At 41.2% G+C, this 24,395-nt stretch overlaps 1 protein-coding gene across 1 annotated transcript; it reads right to left on the minus strand.

Moving 5' to 3' along the window:
- Positions 1-1,581: 1,581 nt before the first annotated feature.
- Positions 1,582-24,163, minus strand: bmpr1ba (bone morphogenetic protein receptor, type IBa). Its single transcript, XM_029440238.1, has 11 exons — positions 23,787-24,163; positions 8,328-8,490; positions 8,144-8,246; positions 7,796-7,898; positions 6,807-6,903; positions 6,065-6,203; positions 5,610-5,802; positions 4,451-4,748; positions 4,090-4,265; positions 3,799-3,929; positions 1,582-3,721 (listed from the first exon to the last, which is right to left on the minus strand). The coding sequence occupies exons 1-11, from the start codon at positions 23,890-23,892 to the stop codon at positions 3,596-3,598; spliced, it is 1,635 nt and encodes a 544-aa protein (XP_029296098.1). The 5' UTR covers positions 23,893-24,163; the 3' UTR covers positions 1,582-3,595.
- Between the last annotated feature and the right edge of the window lie 232 nt (positions 24,164-24,395).

Raw genomic sequence — 24,395 nt, forward strand, 5'->3', positions numbered from 1 at the left:
TATGAAACTGAACATCAGGTATGTAGAGGAGATACTGAGGAGGATGTTGTAAAGAAAAGTGGGCAAAGACTGATTTTATCACCGGCGCAAAAGGTCAGATGTTTACCTTTTCATGACGGATTTCATGAAACCTTGAGACATTGATCTGACCTCTTGCATCGGTGCAAAAAACAGACGTGGTGGACATGCATGAAAATGATGTATCTTTTCATTTGGGACAGCCTTATCAACCAAATTAGAAAAAAAAAGTTTATGGTTTTAATGATGGAGTGGATGTTTTGTATGTTTTCAAATGTAACTGCTGATGTCAGGAAATCTAAGGGAAGAGTTTTGAGGATAAAAGCCTAAAACATCAATTCAGTATGTTTCAGAACAAAAACATGAACCCAAAGGTCATGATAATGTCTCTTTCATACTATGTGATCATCATCTCTTATCAACTCAAATGCAGAACACCAGATTCAATTTGAACTGATGAAACGTGTGCAAGGAGACGATTGGTTAAGAAATGTAAAGTTACCAGTTGCCGTCTAATGTCGCCTATAATGTGATCCTTGCCATGTTCAGAGTCTACGGTTTACCAGCAGCACAGACTGTTTGTTAATGGAGTAGACTTAAAAAAAAAGTTTTCATACGAGGAGAGAAAACGTTAGGCCTCCAGAAGGTGATCCTCCGTGATGTGAAAATGAAGAACGTAGTGTTAAGATATCAAAGTATGTAAAAAAAATATTTTGTATCCACAATATGTACAGTTGTGTACTGTCAGCTATATTTGACAAACATGAGAACATAAAAAGAAATAGCAGGACAGTTAGATTTTAGTTTGTATGTTTCAAGTTCTTTTTAATTTAAGTTTCTTTCCTTTTTTGTAAAAGCAGTGTCTACTATGCAAACTTGGCATTGGTTATCATGATAGAAGTCTATAACTAGAGTTGTGCTTGTAAGTGCATTTGTATTTTACTATCGGGGGGGGGGGGGGGGGGGGGGGCGATTTGATTAGTGCGGGGTAGTGTTGGTCCATTTTTGCTAATTCTGGCACGCTTCATGAATCTTGCTCAATCTTGTTGAATGCTCGCCTCTCTATCTCCTCTAATTGTTTTATGTACAAAGTGTAAGAAAGAATTTTTAAGACAATTAATAAATTATATTTATAAGCAACGCTGAACATGTGTGGTGCCTATTGTGGCTTATTTCTAGAGAAATGCTTTTAAACTCTCATGTTGGGCTGTTACAGCGTGTACTGTGAGGTCCGAAATGCAATGTGTAGACCGTGATGAATATATATGTACATGTCATTTGCAATTTGATACCTTTCTGTGAAATTAATATTTACAGTTGCCAGACTCGGAGTAGTTGGATAAAGTATCCTGAAGGGGAAGAAATTGAAACAAAAAAAAAAATGCTTACGGTGTTGCTGTTTAACATGCTCATGCTCAGCAGAACCGCTGGGTTCCAATGAGGCATGCCCTTTTTTTTTTTAAACAGAAAATATGGAGGGCATGCCTCAACAGAGAGACACCGCCAAGGGACTAGTTAGTATGCACCTCATTCAGCCGCCACAAACTGTGCATCAGCCAGGTGCATGAGTGAAACACTTTATTGGGGGAATGTTCAACCTTTTTACTGAATTAAAAACACCACTTTCTCTCACAGACAACTACAGTAGGTACAGATTAAATAAGGCACAACACCCAAGAGGATAGAAAGGGCATGTATAACACAACACATCTGCCACGCCCTCGACAGTTACAGAGCATCCTATTACTTTACTTGGCAGAGATTTAAGAAAACAAAAAAACAACAACTCATCGACCTGAAGGAAAGTTTATCAAGGATTTTTACAAATGGACAAAAAGAAAAAAGAAGCTAAAATTGAATAGATGTGATGACAAACGACTGTGGAAGATCCTACCAGTGTGCTAACTGTGATGATGAAAGGTGTCCAGATTGAGAAGCATGTCACACTGAGGCAGTAAGGCTGTTTAAGCTTCCCAACACTTGACTGCTACCATGTGAGAGTTTGATTCAGTGGAGAAACTCGCCTGATAGAAGCCAGATGATTGATTGTTTTAATGACTCGACTGCTGATTTCAGTGTGACAACTGCAAAAAGATTCAACATGTACTTTCATTTACATGTATGAGGCAGCCAGCGTGGTGGGCGGGAAAAAGTGACCTTCTTACGTACACAGGGTAATTCTGCTGTTAGTTGGGGGACGGGTGGGGGGGAGGGGTTTCTAGGACCAGTCGCCTTTTCAACAATACTGTATGTGTGGCTGTTATATCTTAAGTGAAGGCTTCTGGTCCAGCTGTCTAACACACACACACACACACACACACACACACACACACACACACACACACACACACACACACACACACACACACACACACACACACACACACACACACACACACACTCACTCACCATCAGCCTAGTTCTGGGAGCCACTCTGTGTTATTGGGAGTGTCTGAATGATAGTAGTCCCCTGTGACAAACCACTTGTGGTACCCCTAAACTAACACTGGCACAATTCCACACATTTCTAAGAGATCACTACATCAAGCAAGAAGTCACCACTACAGTAAGTGTACAACGGTTTCTGATTGCCTTTTTTCCAGACTTCCCTTCCTGTGATTGTTGCGTTCTGCTTCAATCTCTCCATTACTGTAGAAAGCCCCCTCTCCTCACGCAGGGCAAGGAAACACAGAGGCATGGAGAGCCTCCGTCCAGAATGTATTAGGACGTATATAAACTTTATTTTTCACAAAGAAGAGTTTGAGTTTTACATGGGGAAATAAGCTTTTGCAACTTTCACATCCTATCACAACTCAAACAATGACAGGTGTACCTTTTCTTCAGTGTCTACAAACATTACCAGCGTAAACAAAAACTTTTAAAGCCTCAAAATACACTTGTTTTCTTTTCTGCCACATAGTGTCAGTCATTGCAACCAAAATCAGTCAATTCAAGAGTGACATAAGTGTTCAATCCAATTCCAACATAAAGGCAGTAGTGGGTTGACAGTGTTTTGAAAGGAGGCGTCATGCTGCAATAACAGATTGCCTTAAAGCGCAACCTTTTCGTTCTTTCAATGGGACCTTCATCTACAGGTAGGCTAGCTTTCACAGAAAGCAGTGATATAGTATTCCACTCACAAGTCAGTAGCTTGTTGCCGTTGTTCTGCAGCTACAGTGCCAAGTTAAACTCAATCTCTTTCTCCAGGGATGGGGTTTTTTTTTTAGCATGTGAACAGGAACCTGGTTTTAGAGTCCTCAAACTAGTCTGAAATAAAAAATGTCTCATCTTCTCTGATGGACAGAACAGAGCCACACGGCGTCGGATTGCTTTCCATTAATTTTTAGTTTTAGTTAACCGCCCTCCTGTAATACATTTTTGTTCAAGGGAGACTTGGATTATAGAATTCTGGACATCTGGACATCAACGGTTGTGATCCTGCGATCTTCAAGTGATGATCTTGCTTCCTGTCCCACCTCCTTTTCCAAGGAAAAAGGGATTGTGCGGCCTGGACCAGAGCCAGTGTGAATGTTAGTGCCCTTTCTATGTGCGTAAACACACACGTGGCAGAGCCAGCTCACAGCTTGATGTCCTGCGATTCTGACATCTTGGCGAGTGTCTTTTTTACCCGTAGCGCTGTGAGGCGGGAGGCCGGGTTGTGGGCCCAGCATTCTGTCATCAGCTTCCCCATCTGTCTCAAACACTGCGGACAAACAGATTCATGTCAGGAAGGTCATTACTTTGCGTGTGTATGTGTAGCTGGTATTCATGTGTTTTTACTTCATCGCTGGTCCATCGATTAGGGAAGGATGGTCGTAGTCGCTTGATGCAGACCACCTCTCTCATGTCTTCATATGAAGGGTCCGTAGGAACTAACTCATTGTACGGCAACTGGTACTCTTCAAGGATCCCTGCATCAAATAGGATACAGAGGAAACACACTCTGTTCATGTGTCGAGTTTTCAAAATCGGTAGAGAACAAAAACAATCCATTTGTTTTGTGGCAGTCTAGCTTTTAGAAGGTGTTTGTGTCAAAAGAAAAAGAAGGAAATACATAAAAAGTATATTTACCTCCTGAGACACAACGCCGAGCGATCTCCCAGAGAATGAGCCCAAAGCTGTACATGTCGGCCATGATGTACGACTGAAAATGACTTCTGTTCAGAGTCTCATCCAGAACCTCCGGAGGCATGTAGCGCTTTGTACCGACTCTAGTGTTGGGAGGGATGTCGACCTCATTGGTGTCACTGCAGAGATCAAAGTAAGGATTTTTTTTTATTAAAGATGACGGAGCTATCCGCATTACTGAATCCTCTGAAATATTAGAAGTTCATAACACTTTAATTTATGAACATTTCTGACCCTTCAATGCAGCAAAATGTGGATTCAAATTAAGGAATATTTCATAAAATCATCAACAAATGTGACTCACCTGATAAACTTGACTGCCAGTCCCAGATCAGCTATACAGCAGGTCCCATTTCTTTTCACCAGTATGTTCTTACTCTTTAGATCCCTGTGTGCAATGGCAGGTTTGCCCTGTGTGCCAAAGATCTCAGTGTGGAGGTGACACAGGCCTGACACGGAGGAGTAGGCCAGTCGCAGCATGGCTTTATTGTCCAGAGTAGTTGATTTGAGGTAGTCGTACAAAGAGCCATTTTCATGGTAGTCGGTGATTAGGTAGAGTTGGGTCCAGGAGCCAGTTCCTTTAATATCAGCAGCTATAAAACCTGAGAATGGAGGGAAGAGTGAAGAGAGGAGTTAAAGAGACACTCCTCTTTCGGTCTTCACTGTAAAATTCACTGTGAAGATAAATCAGCGAGGCTCAATAATAGAAGTAGAGCAGAACAGAGCAGGTTTATTTTTTTGTGTTCATTCACTTTTGCAGGGGAAAAAAAAACGTTTGAAGCTAATCATGCAAAACCAATAGATATATACTGTAGGTCATTTTAAGCTTTAAACTTTAGGGGCCTGAACTGTAACCTCTGCTTAACATGTTAAACTTGGCTATTTGGTGGATTTGATGACGTTGAAATTACAGATCGCTCAATTAAAAAGTAAACATGCAGTATCGACTGTAGACGACAACATTATGCACATCAGCGGCGTATAGTCCGTCTTCTAGCAAGTGAACTGCTGCCCCACTACTTAATTACTATGCATCTTTTAGTTTTTATTTATTTGGTTTGCAGTCTGTCGTTGTCTACTTTATAATTTGTTGGACATAATTGATCTGTTTTGGCGGTGAGTGCAGTATGGTGCAGCATAGTTAAAAATAGACACAGTTCCACTTGAGTCAGTCACCTATCAATACACCAATTGAGCCGTTGGTCCATCATTTAGGATTGTTTAGGATTACTGCTACTATAGAAGACTTATTTATTATCTGTACCTTCAAATCCCTGCTGGGCACTTTGTTAATTGAGATGGAGCACAAAGCGTGTACTTGTAAATTGGAGAGACAGACAAATAGAGAGGTGCATAAAGATAAAAACAATAGAGTCTAAGAGTAGACATCTGTAACGAGAGGGAGGCAGGATTAGAAGAAGTAACACAGGAAACATGAAGCCAAAGACAGAAGCCAGTCTTACCGAGTATGTTCTCGTGTCTCATTAGGACGGTCTGGTATATCTCAGTCTCTCTGAACCAACTGGCCTCCTCAGTGGTGAAGAAAACTTTAACAGCCACTTTCTCTCCCCTCCATCTGCCCATCCACACCTCTCCATACCTCCCTTTGCCTATCTGCTTCACCATCTGGATCTGCTTGGCTATCGTTCGCTGCACCTGAGGAGGAGCAAAAGATGTATAAGGGTTAGTTAGGGTGTTTTGCATTGTATTTTCAGCAAATGTATCTCCTTATATTTTAGAATGGAAACCCCAAACAAAGCTTTAGTGAGCCTCAGATGGTTATAGGTTCTCGCAAACTGAATGAAAAGTATTTACATTGTTTCATAGCACGCTCAAATGTAGAATACAAAAACATATAGGGATCCATAGAGCATTGTTTTATTGTAACAGGTGTTTAGCTGCAGTACAGCGATCTCACCAATAGAGGGAGCCCTGAGCCTGAGCCAGAGCTTTGTGACTGCTCGATCAGGTCCCTCAGAGACTCTCCAGGGGGAATGTAGGTCTCGTCCTGCTCCAGACCAATACTGTACCGAGGACGAGACTCCTGACGCTTATACCTGTGAAAACACCGAATCATTCAGCATTACTTCTTTCAAAGCAAGATAAAAGTATCATAGACCAAGTACCATACATTTATGACATGTTTATGACACACTACACGTTGACTTTTTATTATTACATGCTCTGCTATGAATTTTATTGCATACTACACTATGACCTTTTCCATACATTTGTAAAGACTTTTTTTATAGCATACTATATATACTATGACTTTTTTATAAAACACCTTTTCTGATATTTTTGTGACAAGCTATACAATTTTAACATAATATACAATGCCTTTTTTTTTAAATATATATATTATATATTATTTAGTATATATTATACTTAGAATTTTGTATGACAATTGTATTAATACTATGGCATTTTAACTAAAATGTTATGACATACTATATTATGACTTTTGTTAATGACATTTCTATATCATTAATGTGATTGTTTCATGACTTTGTATGATATTTGTATGGCATACTATACCAGGACATTTCTTTACATTATTTATGACATAATATACTATGACACATTTTTAAGTGTTGCTGGAAACAAGAAATGTGAACGAATCTGCCTTTGTGTGGGTTTGATGGTCACATGTAAATTACCTGAAGTAGCAGAAGACTATAATGGCAGCCAGTATAATGCTGCACACAGTGACTGAGATCAACAGGGCCATGTGGTGGATCTTCCCATCTACATATACTGGAGAGGGGAGGATGAACAGGTGGGGAAAGGTGGGTGTGGTGGCGAGAGAAGAGACGTAAAGAGGAATAGAGAAGGGAAGGAAAAAGGTACGAAGAGACAAGAAACAATGTTAGATAAAGAGAAAGACCATCCATCGATCACATTAGTCTTGTCGCTCTTAAAGATCCACAACTGGACATTTTTGAGAAAAATGCATGGAGTCATTTTCTGCTCAAGCTGAAACTTGAAAAAAAATGATCAAATCAAAACTTGTAATATCCTTAAAACATGGGGAGGAAATAGAGAAAATTATACCAAGAAATCCGTCATCCTTACAAGTCACTTGAAAGAACCGCTGTACGGTAAATCAAGAACAAATCATATTTCACTCATCAATTTTTCATTTTCTTCTGGCACACACTCTTTTCCCTCAAGGCCCCAGTCAACAGCGAGAGGAAGCCCTCAGCCTAGTCGATGAATTCTCTTCCTGATCCCCTATGATAGGGTTTCAGATTGATGACTGCCCTCGGTGTCTGCTGGGGTTTGTGATTTCACTGGGAATCTCTGCTTACTGTCTCTCAAATACACAAAAAGACTCCGACTCGCACATGGAGTATAGTGTTGTACACAGTGGAGACCTTGGTATTCCCTCGACAGCCAGCAGCTCCAGGACAGTTTGACAGTAACTCCCGCTGTCTCTCCCACTTAAGCCGTCTTTGACTCTCTGAGAATGTCATGATATCTCTAATCTTGTGTGCTGCAACACCATCAATCACAGTTCTTGGCCCTGTCTTCATCATCGACACACTGTCAATGTCACATGCCAACTGGAGAAAAGTAGCTCTTTCTGGTGTTTCACGGGCAAGAAAGAGCTGTGGAGGGAGGAGAGGGGAGACAGAGATATACTTACGAGGCGGTTTGAGCGGTGGCAGTGTGGGATGCAAGTTTTTATTACAGTAATCTTCGTCCGTACAGCATTCCAGCGATCTCCTTTGACGTGAGTTCCCCGTGTCCTATAAGAGAGAAGAGTCATTTTCTTGCTTCTTCCAATTTTTATTTTTTTACTATTTCTGTGTCCAGTTGTTGATTAAGTCAGTGTGCAAACTATAAACTTAGTTTGATGAATCTTTTGATTCAAAACGGGGGTTTGAAGATGTGCCAGTATTCACTTAATATTGTAATCAAGATATGAAACAGGGGATGCTTAGGAAATTGTTGTTTTGTTATGTGGATTGTAATGTTTCAGTCATCAGCTCACCCGACACTGAAATTCTGAACCGACCAGCCCGAGGCAACCTGCACTCTGGACCGGTGCCCCTCCCTCCTCCTCCTCCACCATAGTGAAGCAGTAGCCATCGGTCCTGGAAATCAAGGACAGTAAGGTAAAGCAAGTGAATGTGTAAAAACACAGATGCACATGCGTCTCCCGCTCTTTACAGTACCTGCATGTGTTATTGGTGGAATCTTCAGGGCAGTGGTGATAGCAGTGACACCACAGTAGTCTTTGGAAGGATGAAGCAGGAGCTGCGCTGCCGCTCGTCTCCTTCCCGCTCTCCAATGCCTCCTTACTGGATGCTCTGAGCAGCATGCTGTCCAAGATATTGCCTATAAAACAGGCACAAATGAGAAAATAGGAGCGATTTAGTTGGGAAAGAGAGAGAAATAAACACGCATGAATCATAGATCCGTAATATATTTTTACAGGCTCTACCAGGCTCACGCTACTAGAGGGTGTTTAGAGAAATTCTGCAAGAATAGAAATATATCCCTGAGTATTTTGCAGTAACACAGCCAGACTTAGGGATTTACGTGTGAAGCTTACTGAGAGGGGAAGAAAAGTTATGTTAAGTTTTAGATAAAAATGTTTTATGTCACAAAGAGGAAGGAGATACATCATGTATTTGATATTTTCGGTGAAAAATGCTCCAACATATTGAACAAAGTAAAGCCTGTGAGCGTGTTCGGGCAAACATTTCAAGGTTTGTTGCTTTGATAAACTCACACATCTAAAACACACTTTGCAAGAAGGAAGCTCTTACTCTGTTCCTTTACTTTGCTCTGATGCACTGCCAACACTTCCTGCTACTGCTGCTCATGTAGCATTTCATCAGCATGTTGTACTTTAACATGTTTATTGTGTCTAATTGCAAAAATAAATAAAAAAGGAACTGAAACATAACACAATGTAACGTACTATAGTGGATCCACAAAACGAATATATAAATAAATAAAAGTCAAATGGACGAGAGAACGAAATAAACACGAGCTGGAACACCTGATACTGTGTCACAGCAGATTTGTTTTGTTTCACTCTTACAACCGATACAGCTCCCAAGAACTAGAACGAAGCTGTTGTACTCCCTACTAATCCCATCTCAAAAGGGCACCTGTTTGTCACTTCAGGGAAAGAAAAAAAAAAGGATCACGGAAGTGTCTTTCCTTCGTGGCTTTTAAGATTTTCATTCATTCAAGCATGATCATTGAGACCAGATGCTTAACAGCTGCAAGCGGAGATGGTCCAAAATAAGCACGAGTCCTTCCTCTTTGAAATAAACTACTAGCAGATACCCAATCGGCTCTCCTACTCCTTTTTCAACCTCTCGTTCTCAAGTTCAAGTTCTGCTTTTTAAACAGATGCTTCTCATAAACAATGAGAATCAACAAGCGCACAGAGGAAAGGGCTCCGTCAGAATGTACGAACCAATGTTCTGATGATTGAGGTAACCTTCTTAGAAATGGAAAGCACAAAGACTTTATCTAATTTACTATAGGTCAGAAACTATGGTTCATTTTTCAAAATGTCCTGTAGTTTCTGAAAAGAGGAAAAAATACTTTTCATTTTTCATGGACGTGTGATACAAGGTCAAAATGACGTAAAAGCGGACGTTGCGGCCGTGCACTGGAAAAGCCCAACTACTGGCTACTTCTGCGTGTAGTGCGACAGCTTTAATGTCATTGTGTTGGAACATTATAGCGAAGGAGCTGTGCTCTAAACAATTAAAGCAAAGTCCTATGCTGGTCTTTAAATAAGATATAATCAATCAAAGACAAAGTGAAGCTGTGTTGTTCATCTAAAGTGTCTTTAATAGAATATTCCATTATGAAATATAATATAATGTAAATCTAATAACATTTCATCACCTTCTTAAACTAATGGCCTATGTCACATTTTAAAGTTTCTTTTTAAAACTGAACCAAACGAACATGTGATTTAGGCCATTAGTTTAAGACTATTTATAAATAAAAGCTACCGAGCTAGCAAAAACCTTGTTTTGCCGGTATGTCTGGTGTGGATAATGAAACTAACTGTACGTGTAGCGATGAGTGCCAATAGTGTGTTCAATAGATAGGAATATAATCTATGGAGAGCCTCGTAGATGGAAACTTGAAAATGTGCTTTACATTTTCAGGGTGGTTACGCACTGTCAGTCAAACGTCACATGATGGGTGGTATCTTCTCTTTCATCTGAGCTCAGCTGTCTTTTACAAAACATCAAAGAACTTCCTCTAGGGATAAACGCTTAAAGCACGCTAATGGACTGAAACATACAGACGAAAATACACACGAGCACACACGCACACACACACACACACCAAAAACAAAAACATTTTCACATGCTTCGCGAGTGTCTCTTTCTCTCGACGTATTTCAAGGTCACTAATGTCTCATGTGCTTCGCTGTTCATGTGCTACACTTGTATTGTGTGACGCTCATGAATTGTATTCACAGAAAGAAGTTCCACAACTTCAGTGATTAAGGCTCAAAGAAAAGGAAAGTTCACACAGCTCATGCTACTAGAAAGATACACTAGTAATACTGCAGCTTTCCAGTAATATTCTGATGTAATGCTTTAATTTGTTTCCTTTTGTGTTACGATCAAAAGGCTAAAACTATTCAATGCATGAGGTGCTTGTTCTCATTCATTTCATTCATGTTGACGGTGATAGATGCACCGGCAATGTGTTCTCTAACCCATAGCTGTCGTTGGCAGTACAAAGTCCTATGTTGTTTGCCTTTCTTTCACCAGTGAGGGAGTGTGTGCAGTTTTAAACGGATATAGTTATGTGAAGTGGTCTTTCCTCATCTTAACAGAACCCTAACATTTCACTACTGTAGCTTCACAATATGCTGTTTACTAGAGTTTTTCATTTGCGCAAGGAAAAATTGTTTCAAACGAGCATGGTCGTTCGTCATCGAGCACTTCCCTTTCTAAATGTCTCTCTTGTACACACTGATAATGTGTTGACAATACTGCAAGAGAGGGACGGTGGGGTTTAAAGGGGTCACATTAACAATTGACCGATTTGAGAGAAAGGGAGCGAGGAAGAGTAGGAGGGGGAGAAGAAAGGGAGATTAACAAATGAGAAGTGACAGAGCTGCGGGGAACTGGTGGGCAGTTTAGCAGCACACAGAGGGGACAGAGCAGAGGCCACTGGCCTTTTCCACCCTTTCTCTCACTCTGTCCCCCTCCCTCCCATCACTTACTCCATCCTGCTCCTGAATACTCACTCACTTTGTGTCTCACTCGATGCCAATCTATTTCTCCCCTTTTCTTCTTTGTCCCATATCTCTCTCTTTAGCCCTTCTCTGCCTCTCTCCCGCACATACCCATTTTCTTCCACCAGTGAAATCTACTCACATTGTTTTCACATCTCTCCTCTTTTCTCCTCCACTTGATTCTCAAATCTCCCACACAGCCTATCTTCCTATACCCCCACCTCCTTCTCATCTTCCACTTTCTTTGCCCTGTCCTCCCTACGTGAGTCCACTGGATAGTCATGTGAGGTGCCGCTGTGCTGTTGACAAAACACAAAGCCTTTCACATCCATCCTGCACCTGGGATCCCTGACTACTGCTCTGTGTGTGTGTGTGTGTGTGTGTGTGTGTGTGTGTGTGTGCGCGTGTGTGTGTGTGTGTGTGAGAGACAGTGGGACAGAGATAAAATAGGAAAGACACAAAAAGAAAAGCCCAGAGCCGAGCAGAATGTTTAATTAATTAATGCTCCCTGTACAAAACCCAAAAGGTGAGGCGTCCAACACAATACTTATTCCTAGTATGTTGAAATACTTTATCTTTACTCATCTCCTTTGGAAAATGTCAGGAATGATCTACCATTCTCTTTGTATCTCTTTCTCATATCTTTCTCATTGTCTACATGTCATACTACTTCATCTTAATAGCTTTTTATTCTAGATTCTCTCCTTTTTTTGTCTTTGTATTCTTCCTCTGGATACTAAATACTACAGAGACGGTTGGTCCTGAGGTAGTGTGTAGTTCTTCTGTGAGTCAGCCCCATCTGTCTGTGGAAGGGAGAGTGACCAAGGTCAAATATGCTGCTGTTTTAGAAAGCAAAGGGGCTCTGACCTTGCATGTTATTCAACTCTTAACTTCAAAGATTGCCTCCATGAAGGAAACAATAATTGTTTTCTTAGAGGTGTAAAATATCAGATTCTCAGTGAGAAGAAAAGTGTATAACTGTTACAAACTGCTTCATTGACAAATAAGGCATCACAATAATATGTATTATTAGATGGTTTGAGGGGGGCATTGGTAACGCAGTTAAAGAAATATGGGTAAACAAGAGATATTTCCCCTGTGGTCTGGTCCTGGCTGTTAGGTCCCACCCCTATAAAAACTGACCAATGGGGCTCCAGTCCAAACCTCACTAAGTACCACCGATGTCAAAACATGCAGCAAGTCAAATGAGTTGGTTGAATTTCCAGGCACTTCACCGACACAATAATTGTTTCAAGCTCTTTCACTAAAATGGCCTTTCAGATGCCAGTGTGAGCGTTCAGGGCTCCCCTATGGGCCTTGTTCAGGTTTGATGGCAGGATATAGGGGCCACTGTAAACACACAATTAACAGCCGTGGCCCTACAAACCCCCAAAAGCTAAAAGGGCCTCTTTTCAACAGATGCCGCTTTGTACAAACTGAAAGACAAAAAGAAAAGAAGAAGACAGACATTTCGATAGACGAAGGGGATATCAGCGAAGGAGAGGGATAGTGTGCGTGATATGGCAAGATGAAGATGGGAGAATTTAGAGGAAGATAGACAGACAAACAGACCGAGGGGAACAGAAAGAGAACATATTCATTAGTTATCCTAGCAATGTCAAACAAGGCCTACCAGAAAAGCCCTTTCAACAAGCCCATGTAAACACTACCCGCCTCCCCCTTCCACTTAAGACACACTCATTTGACAACACTGCTCCCTTCCTTCCCCCTTCTTCCCTCTAAGTAGTAGTTCATCTTGCTGGTGTTTGACAGTGCCGTCGGTACAGTGAAAAATACATGGAAGGTGAAAGGTTTTTGCTCCTGCTCTCCCACCCCCCCTCGACTTCTATGTACTTTCAGTTCAGGTCTTATCTCCGTGCTCTTCTTCCTGTCAATGCTGAGATGCGCCGAGCCATCCCACATGTGCAGGAATGTCTTAATGAACCCCACTTTGTGATCTGGAGGCTGGATGCTGGGAAGCGGAGGCCGTCTGACTGTTTGTGGCTAAACTTACTTTGAAATACAAATATGTTTTGCCTTCGAGTCCTGTGACAAAGCGTTCCCACTTTACTACTATTCTACTAATATTGGAGGAAAAAGGATCAGACGGATTCCCTTACACTTCTAGTCTTGCCAAAGTCGGATTAAGAGGTTGCACTAATTGACACGGTATCAAAGCAAGAAAATGGTTCTTCCGCTTCTCAGTCTCTATTTCATAGGCACACAATCTTTCTGTATATTGGGGGCCTTGTGTCCTTCTACCACATTTGAACACCTCTTTGTTCATCCACTCTCCTAAAACCCAGATATATTCCGAATACAGTGCTAGTGCTAGTGTTTGAAGTGCTACTTCAAACACAAGAAGACATATAAGAACTTGGGAAACTACTTGTAATGAAAGGAGCAATATGGCAACTGCTATTTGAATTGTATTAATCAATCAATCAGTCTAACCCTATCAGAAAAACAAAAAAATATGATTTTGATAGTTTGCAATCTGCAACCAGGACCGCCAAGTAGCCAATCACAAAAGCTAGAAGTGACGTAAACAGCACAATGAATCTAGTGAAAGCACAGATGAGGGAAGCTGTTGGAACTGCATTCAGCCCGTCTATCCTCCAACACAACATCATCATCAACAGCTCTTCAAGCATTCCTTCATTATGTCACACTGATGAATGATGGCAGTAATGAGCCAGTGCCAGTCTCTGATTATACAGCTGTCATCTGCCGGCTTTATGCTGCGACCAGTTGTGTATGTATGTGTGTTAGTGTTCGTGTGTACACTTTCATGGTCATGAGTGACAAGTACACAAGAATTCCTCAACTCCGAGTTCATTCCTGAAAGCCCTCAGCGTTCCCTTTGGAATACAAGGAAATGATGAAACGGTCCTTAAGGAGGTGTGAGAGAGCAAAGCAAAGAAGAGAGGAGAAAGGATACCAGCTGGTCTCTTCATCGAAAGCTCCTTCTCATGGCCATCTGTGGGCTCCTACTCATCACAAAACAGCTTGCATCAATTCAAAGACACTGGGCATCCGGCTGGATCAGTGGGCTATAGCTGTGTAATTCTGATACCACAGGTTCAAATCCCGCTTTGTTCTGATCGGACTACATGCCGCCAACTAAATCTGATTTGTCATAAAGCCACAGACTCTAGAGTTGGGCAAAGTAATGCACGGAAAATTGTGTTGTGACTCACTAAATAGGAATACACTATTCTAAACAATGGATATATTGGATCCAGATATCTTGTTATGTTATATTATTGAATTTCCTGAAGATTTACTCTATCATGATTCATACAGATATACATATGCTGTGATGGAAGATTTGAGCTATATCACCCATCCCTAATAAAAACTATTGCAATTTAAATTTCAAAATCAGTACATTGAGACATTTTGTTCAAATGTAACCATGAGAATAAATATTCTAAATATTTATTTAAAAGAAATCTAATGTTTCAGTTAAACGGAGTGGATTCATCGGAAAATACATGCAAAGAAGATGGAAAATGTCCTCCTACACATCTTTTCAAACAAATCCTATGGAAGACAAATGAAGCTACAAGACGCATTGGTGATCTACGACAGATCCTTTACGCAGCAGCTCGTCTCTACCATCAGACAGATGTGTATGCCACAGAGGAATCTTTACCATAAGCAACAGCATATATTATTTTACAAACATATAAAGTAGTAGGAACATGTCAGGCAGGTTTTTGTCATCTATTTGTTCTTTCCCCTGCGGGTTCATTACATGTGCTCTAGTACAACACAAAAATAACCGAAACTGGTATTGTGAAACTCTCCAATTTCCACACACAAACACATTTAACATCTGCATGAACCGCAATGACAGTGCCAATTACTGATATCAAATGAACTGTGAATGATCTTTTACCAATTAGTTCCATTAGTGGTTTTCTGGATAGACTGTCTAGACTTTTTTTCTCCAACAATTTTATCCAAACCACCAAATTATACAATAAATCCACAGCCTTCAACACGGGGTTTCGAATCGAGACTGCAATTAAATGTAAACAATAATAAATGAACAAAGTCTCTAATAGTGGCCAGACCGACACTTGTTAACACTGCACTCTAATTAGAAGGAATAACAGTTATATCATTACAAACCAATACACTGCTTAATCAAAAGCTGGTTTCTGGACCAAATACAGCATACTTAGACTGTGATGCACCACCATCATAGAGTAATACATAGTATTAAGTTACAGCACACAGTCACAGTCCATTCAAACTTGGCAGCTATTTTTACCACAGTGAATATGCTATTCCCGTGATATCATCATGTGACTCATTGTTCCATCATGGTGGTATGCAAAAATCACGTCCATAAACTGATAAACAATAGCAACACACCCGCCAAGTCGATAGTTGGCCATGGCAAATATAACAGCCCAAGTTTAGAATTCCACAATGTGGATACAACAGAGCAATTAAAAACACACAGACACACTCTCACAAGCTGAAGGTGGTTTTGTGAGAAAGAGGAGGACAGCATAGTAGAGGTACTTTGCATTTTTGGGAGATGCAATCATTTAGTGCTAGAAACGGGGTACCACCCTTAAGTCTAGTCATGATGTCACCTTCTTGTGTGAGCATATGTGTCTATGTGAGACGTACAAAAAGCCAGACAGATACAAGACAAAGAAGAGAGAGAAACTATTGAATGCTATTTACACGTGTTTTCTTTAGTTAGAAGCAATCTTTTCTGAAAGACTTGTCTTCCATGGATTCAGCTCACTTCCCCTCTCTGACTCAACGCTGTCTTTTAATTTTCTCACACACGTACAGAAATCTCAAAAAAAAAAATTGCACACGTTTGAGATTGCCATCCTTAACATGGACTTCTGTTTTTAACACGAGGGCTCTAAATTAAACAAACGTCGTCTCTTTTGTCAAATAAACACTGATGATATATGGCTGCTCATCTCATGGTCAACACAACATGCAGGGACACAAAGAAATTGGCAGGCAAAGAAATTGCCCCACTTGAAACAAAGATCAACTGCAGAATTTCCTTAAATAAATACTTCAAGTGACAAACTCAAAATACAAAACACAGAAAGGCATTAAGGACAAACAAGCGATACACGAATAGGAGGAGATGTGCGGAAATGTAGTCGTCGAGGCAACATTGACTGAAATAAATGCTTATTCAAAGGTCAAAGGTGAGTCTGGCAGTCGTAAAAACATTAATGGCTAAATGGGCAAACGGCAGCTTCCAAATATTCAGTGGACAAGTTTAACTTTGTTCAATTGGTATGCCCACAAATTGCTTGATTACAGTGAATGCTCTGATTATGATACCAGTTCGGCTAAGTTGTTGATACGGTTCAGAGTGACCCAGCATGTCCAGTGTTTAGGAACTCGAGGTAATTTCTGGAATGTTGTGTGGTAACATACAGGCCGATAAGGGACAGGAAGATACAGTACAAATGTAAGAACTTTGTGTTAGCTGTCTTTGACCTTGGTGAATGATAGAGTCCCTTGGCATAAGCTGTTTAACATTTTGGTTGTAACATGAAAGCAGTTTCTCTGTTGGCCCCGATACATTTTTTCAAACCCTCAGTTTACACGATCTTGAAGAGATGAAGCCTCGTAAAAAGTGGAGAAAATTCTGTAAGGACAAATAGCAATGCCTTTGACTTTGAACTTTTAGATACCTATGACCTGGAAAAGTATGTTTATAGACATATTCACATGCCATTCTTTTCCATATTCATTACTTCATTCTGTGGCAAATAAGCAATTCAAACACTGAAATGCATCGACAGAGTTTTATATCATGAATCATTTGAATGTCACATGTTCAGAGTTTAGAGTTTAGGGTTGCATCTAACTACATTACCACTTCAACAACTAACTAAGAGATGTTGTCATCATTCTTTCTGCGTACACTTCTGCATCTTTTCAACTCCCTCAAACACAAACACACACAAGGAGTGTGTAATAAGAAACTATCATTTCTATTTCAGGACACATCCAGCCCGCCCTCAGTGGGGGCAATCAGAAGAACTCTGTCTGTTAGCAACACCACGCACACGCACACACACACACACACACACACACACACACACACACACACACACACACACACGCACACACGCATTTATTGTCATGCAGAACTAATAGCAACCGACGACGATTGCTTGGGCTGAATGACAAATTAAAAAAAATCTGAATTTCAGAAGTGAGAATGAGAACCAATCTGTGTGTAGGTGAGTGCTTTGCTGTGTGCCTGTGGGAGTGGAGAGTGTGTTCGTAGGTTTCTTTTTTTGTTCTCTGTGTGTGTGTATGTAGAGGGAGGGCTGATCGTGTTAACATTACAGCTGCCATGTGTTTATTTCACTTGTTCTGGTCTGTGGCGTCTCAGTCATCTGCACAGGCTTAAACAGTCACTTTCCATCCATTTACAGCCTGTGTGTGTGTGTGAGTGTGTGTGTGTGTGTGTGGTGTGTGTGTGTGTGTGTGTGTGTGTGTGTGTGTGTGTGTGTGTGTGTGTGTGTGCGCGCTGTGGGAGGATATTTATGCATTTCCTATTAATGTGTGGTTAATGTGTGGATTGAGTGGAAATCAGTGTGCGTGAGTCCCTGCTTTGTGTGTTTGTGTAAGTGTACGTGTGTTTATAGTTGTGTGCGTCCCACTGTCTCCTCAGTGTGATTAGCTTCACATTAACTAAGTCACATATCACCCATCAGCGGCTCCAGGCGTCCTCTGTATTATCTCACTGGACAAACATGCTGTCGGCAAGGCCCGTCACACACACACATGCACGCACACACATTCAACATCCACTTCCGTCTGGAAAGCCATTAGGTACCTATCACTGCGTATGATGATTGTCTGTATTGCAAAGCCATTTAGTTTAAACTGGGCATCCTGACAGCCACACTATACCCTAAATGACAGCATATGAATGTATTCATTTTTCACTTGCCACATTTATTAAGGTAGCTGATTCATTCACTCTCTTAATGTACTTTGTTTTTCTTCCCTGGGATGTGATTAACTAATACATACAAATATAGTACCTTTGGAAAGGTCATGGTTTCATGTGGGGATTTATTTTAGGTTCTTACAAATCATGACGGCATCTTTAATACACCAGTGAGAAAGGATGAGTTTAAGAGGCTGTTTAGCTAACATTTTAATATATACACGGTTAAGTTAGTGATAATTAAGTTATAGGGTAAGAAAAAAAAAAGGAATAATTCACAGATTGATTGCACAACCTTATGATAAATTGCGTGTTGACACAGATCTCTCCTCTCTCCTCTTCTTCTTCAAACTCCAACACCTCCACCTCCTTCATCTACATTACCTTGACTCTCAACAACAAGTCAAAAACAATGCACAGTTCCTCTCTCCCTGTCCCAATCATCCTTCCCCATCCGAAACAATTGTTCCAGGCGGCTGAGAGCGGGTGGAGGGCTGGGTATTATGAAGGGGGAGTGCGAGCGCATGGAAAACCCTAAGCCCTTATAGTCCCAGTGCACTGTGGCTGTGACATCCAGCTTTGCTCCGCTCCGCCTCACCTGTTATCTGTCCATCACCGTATTGCGTTGTACTGTACTGTGCCAGGAGCTCACAGCTCACACTCACAATATCAGCACTGTAGGTCACAACAATAAGCACAATAATTGAACTATTGAAGAACAAAATACTACAACTGTACAACAGCTATAGACGAGCACGATAAAACGACTGCGGACTTTAGCGTTAGAGGTTAAGTGAACGTGACAACATTTCTTTAGGTAATTAATGTGTGTGTAATATTTATGTTGTAATTAATCCAGTAAAGGTATGCAATATATGTATACTGCTTTAGCAAAAGGCAACTGAGGGTTCAAAAGCTGACTTCTGTATCTATAAATAGACTAATAAAAGTGGAAATAAAACTTGATAATTTGTCTTTAATTGCAATTCAGACTCACAACCTATATTTGTGTATTTATTAAAACTCTCTTCCTCACTAACACCCCCCCCCCCCACACACACACACACACACACACACACACACACACACACACACACACACACACACACACACACACACACACACTTCCCCTGCTCCAGCTGTGTCTTAAGAAGTCAGGGCCAGACCGGTAATCTGACTGGGATAGAAGTTACTGGATCTGTATCCATTACAGGATGTAATACCCTTAGTCCCAAACTCTCCTCACTTCCCCTTACCTTCCACCTTTTAGAGGTCATTTCAAGATCACTTTTCTTTCCCTTGTCAAACACAAAATATAAGAGCTGTGTCAAATATTGCATATCAGGGACTCATATGTCCTTGTCATTGCTTTGTCAGTGAGCCCCTATATCCTCAACTCCTGCCCCACATTAGCTTTCCAGGTCCTGCCTTGTTAACCCTCACCCGTTCAGACTCTCCCAGGACCACACCGCGGGTTGTGGCTCTAGCTGTGTTGAAAAAAAAGATTTCAGGCGTAACACAGGGAAGGCTACATCTAAGGTGTGAGTTTACTTCAGGACACCAACAATTTGTTTTTAACAAACCATCAGCAACCTCTAATGTTTCAGCTTTACAGCCAGCAGATCGGTAGTTCTAATGAGGTATCTGTTTCCAGAAAGGGAACTGAACACATCCTGTCAGGAAGCTTTGAGGCTAAGGAGCAGAAAGTCCCACTAGCAGTTCGGTACAGTGAGTAAGCTCCCACGCCTTCTCCTTGTCTTTTCTCAAAACTGCTTTTTTATCCTTTTAGAAATGTCTGAGTCAGTTTTCCACAAGGATGATAGTTTTGTCAATGACTTCCTGAGAACTAAGTACTCCTGTGAATCCTCACCGTTTGTGTCTCTGAATAAACAAAACTGAACGCTTTTGAGGTGATGAGACACATCAATTTCACTGTGGGCGACAATAAATGCAAATACAGCATGCAGTCTGTCTTGTCTATTACCTGACAGCCTTTTGTCAGGTAATAGACATCAACAGTAGGAGGCTACATTTGTTCTCTTTTACAGCAAGGGAACACCGTTTTAGTAAATCTGTCCTTGTGTGAAGAAAACATCAACTCAGTAAAACCTGAAATCATCAAGCAGGTGTTCAGTGACAGAGAGAGAGAGAGAGAGAGAGAGAGAGAGGGAGAGAAGAGAGAGAGAAAAGGATTGCAGTACACAGATTTTGTCAACAACTTTATGGAAACTTAAAACAGATCGCTGCGTGATGCCAGTTGAAGAGAGCACGGTGTCAAACAATAACATGTGAGAAGCGATCTTTTTTTTCTCTTACAACAAAATCTGAAATTCTGCAGAGAGCAACAGAGTCTCATTAGCCGAGCAGTGACAAAAGCAAAGCAACTGTCACAGCTTTGACTGTGAAAACTGATACAGCGGTGCTAATTTCCACTAAGGACAATGAAATGTAAGCTATCACGCTCACTCCTCACTTCCCAGAACTCACACTGAAGGCTGCAGCCTGGCGTAGGTGGAAGGTCACAGAAGATCTGTGTGTGTGTGTGTGTGTGTGCGTGTGCGTGTGCGTGTGCGTGCGCGCGCGTGTGTGTGTGTGTGTGTTTGTGTGTGTGTGTGTGGGTGTGTGATTTATAAAGCGTGCATAACTGTGCACATTCCCAATGCACTCATTTCTCCTTGAAGAATAATGAACACATCGTCCTTTATTTGTTTGAGACAATGGCATAGACATGCTGTAGGGCAAACAGTAACCTTCATGCAGACACAACACCATAGCTGTCTACTGCCTGTCTAAACCCTGTAATGACTCCAGTTCACCTGTGGCTACAGGACCAGGAAACGCACAAGTCTAGACTCCCCTTCACACTACCAAGCATCCAAGTGTTGTTCTAGAGCGGGAGAGCGGGAAGAAACGGGGAGAATGCAGCGAGGAAAAGGCAGGCCGAGAAAGAGACAGTGAGGTACAGATAATCCCAAAAAATTCAAACCTGTCAACCTGCTCTATTTTTTTTTTATACTGTTATTCAGGAAAACAAATATTTGCCTGTTGAATCTACTGCCAGGACAATCAATCATCTGCTTGTCAACCAATGAATGAGGCTGTTGCTGGTCCAATCAATCAGCTTTGTGTCAACCACTGAATGAGGCTGTTGCTAACCCTGGCCTCAGGGTGAAATGCTATTTGTATACAGTTTCAAGTATTTGGAAACTGCTTGAGTAAACCTGATTGGACTTTAACGGCCAAGCAGCATTTAGGGTGATAAATAAAATGACACACTCAAGCTGATCGTTTTTCAAATTCTAAATCAGGACATTTTTGCTGAGGCCATGTCAGTAAGCATGGTAACAGAAAGCATCCAAGCTAATAATGATGAACTATATTTTCATTTTTTAAATTCTTAATGAGGGAATTTTGGAGATGCTCTTATCTCGCGAAGTGCAAAACACAGTTTAAAACAAATCTGAGTTTTGTATTTATTTATACAGACTGAGCAGCTGTAGCAGTAATTATGGGTGAAGGCTGAAGAAATGTGTCTTCAGATAAACAAATTGAGGATTTATTGGTGTGTATTAAACTCAGATCTGCTGGATAATAGGAGCTGGGAATTTGTGTCACTACTCTACAGGTGGCACATTAATGTTACACTGGTAATCGAAACATTACATATCCCAACACCTGACACCAAATCCAAAACTGCACTTATGGAGATTTATTATCCCATTTATAGCAGTTATAGCAACGAAACAAAGTGTGAGAAAAGTTCAAAGCATAAAGACAAGTGTGGGGGAAACAAATATACATTTTCTAATCTAATATAAAGTCAATATTAAATTTAGATATTTAAAGTCTTGATATTAAAGACTTTCTGGGAGTATGACACAAACAATAAAAAAAACTTGGTAGAGGTCCAACTTTATGTCAGATTTCACATATGTCTTCCTCTTTGGCAGCTGTTGTGCAGCTTCTTGCACAGAGCACACACTGTTACCATGAGTCTAAAACACTCAACACGCAATTTGTTATGTTTGTGTACTCATATGTGCAGTGCATATGTGTACGCATGGCGCTCAAAATGCCTGTTATTCCTTCAAAGGCTCAGTTTAAAATGACAAAACAGCATCTGCGAGCACAGAGAGTAAATCAAAAAAAGAGGGTAACACAGTATGGACTCCATAGGAAAGCCGACTCAGCCTGTGACAATGACAGGAAAGATGGACGAGAAAGAGGGGGTGAGGTCCAGCCAGAGGTCGCAGGACGACCTCACCACATAGCACACTGAGTACTAGGTATGAGCCGTTGCTGGCTTAACTTCAGGGCTCGCAGCTAAAACAATCTCCACAGACTTTAAATAGACCAACAATAAAGAGAGAAAAGAAAAATAGGCACGGACGCTCATCCAGAAATCAGAATCCAAACCTGTACTCTGAATTTAACAAGACACAAACTATCATTTAAATTCCTTCAACAATGACTTTGTTTTAATCAAGATCTTCTACAGAACTGCTGTGCCATGGTTAAACCTATATGCTGGAAACACAACAGAGGCAGAGTGGCAAACCTTAATGACACACATCACGGCACTAAACATAACAGACTATTAAATCTGACACGTTCTCTCTCCAACACCTCGCCAATCACACTCCAGATACCAAACATGGTCACAGACAAAGTGGCTGACGGTAACAATGTCGGTCCATGACAATATATTTCTCTGTCTGTTTGAAGGAAACAGCGAACACACTGTGATCGAAGCTATGAAACTGAGTGTAAGAGCAATATGCAGAATATACAGAACACAATACAGAAAAGTGATCAGATAATCAACAACTTAGCAAACTTCAACTCGCAATAAAATACATTTAAGCTTGTTGACCTACCATATCAATATGATATTCAGAAAATGATCTGTTTGTGATATAATAGTGCTTTTGAAATTCCCTGACATCAGCAAAACACAGAGCTTGCCTGTAATTTGACGATTGGAAAACAAAAGAAAAAATATTGTATCTCAGCTGGGACTTTTGTGATCTGCTGGCCTTGATAGATTCCTGCACATACGGCTGTGATGCAGACAAGTAACACTTAACTTGAATGATTCCCATGATGTAAAACAACCGCTAACATGTCTTACGTTCAGGATCATGTCTACATCAGTTGCCTACGTATTGGAGCTCATTCCTAAACCATCACAGTCACCGCCGAGCGCAGTTATAAGCAGCAACCTTTCAAAGTAACACACATGTATATCTCCAAAATGTAAGATTCAAGGTGTGAAACACGGAGTGGAAAGAACAAAAACACTAATACTGTTTGTAGTTTTAAAGAAAAAGGAAATGTCACACATTTTTGAAGAGTTGCATCAGAGCAACTTCAGTGCAAAGCTAAGTAAAAACAGCCACAATGTTGAGGAGGAGAGAAAGGTTTGCAGTAACTCACCGTGTGCTTGTGCGTGAAGAGAGAACAGTCCAAGCAACAGCAGAGGACTCCGGCTCCAGAGACAGAGAGAGAGACAGCGCTTCAGCCTTTCTCCCTGAACTGGCATGGTAGAGTCTGCCACTCCGCTCCTCTCTTCTCCTCTCTTCAATACAGTCCACACGACAGGGTCCGCCACTCACACACTGCCCCTACCTCAGAGTGTGTGTATGTATGTGCCAGAGAGAGAGAGAGACAGAGAGAGAGAGCAAGAGGTGGGAGGGGGAGTACTGGGCAAGCAAGCCAAGCTCCTGTATGTGTGTGTGTCCACCCCAACGTGAGAAAGTCCACACCACACAAAACACACCAGCGGCGGCGGCAGCAGCAGCAGTTGATTGTCCTCCAACCCGTTCTGACAGTAGCAGCCCAGCTGCGAGAGAGAGAGAGAGAGAGAGAGAGAGAGAGAGAGAGAGAGAGAGAGAGAGAGAGAGAGAAAGAGAGATAGAAAGAGGCAAAAAGGGGGAGTTTACTTCACTTGCCTAGTAGGGGCGGCTGACCTGCTCACACATATACACACACACACACAGTGAGGGAGGACATGGGTGGAAAGAAAACGGGGGCAGGGAGCAGACA

This window comes from Cottoperca gobio, chromosome 9 (assembly GCF_900634415.1).
Source record: "Cottoperca gobio chromosome 9, fCotGob3.1, whole genome shotgun sequence".
Taxonomy (NCBI): domain Eukaryota; kingdom Metazoa; phylum Chordata; class Actinopteri; order Perciformes; family Bovichtidae; genus Cottoperca; species Cottoperca gobio.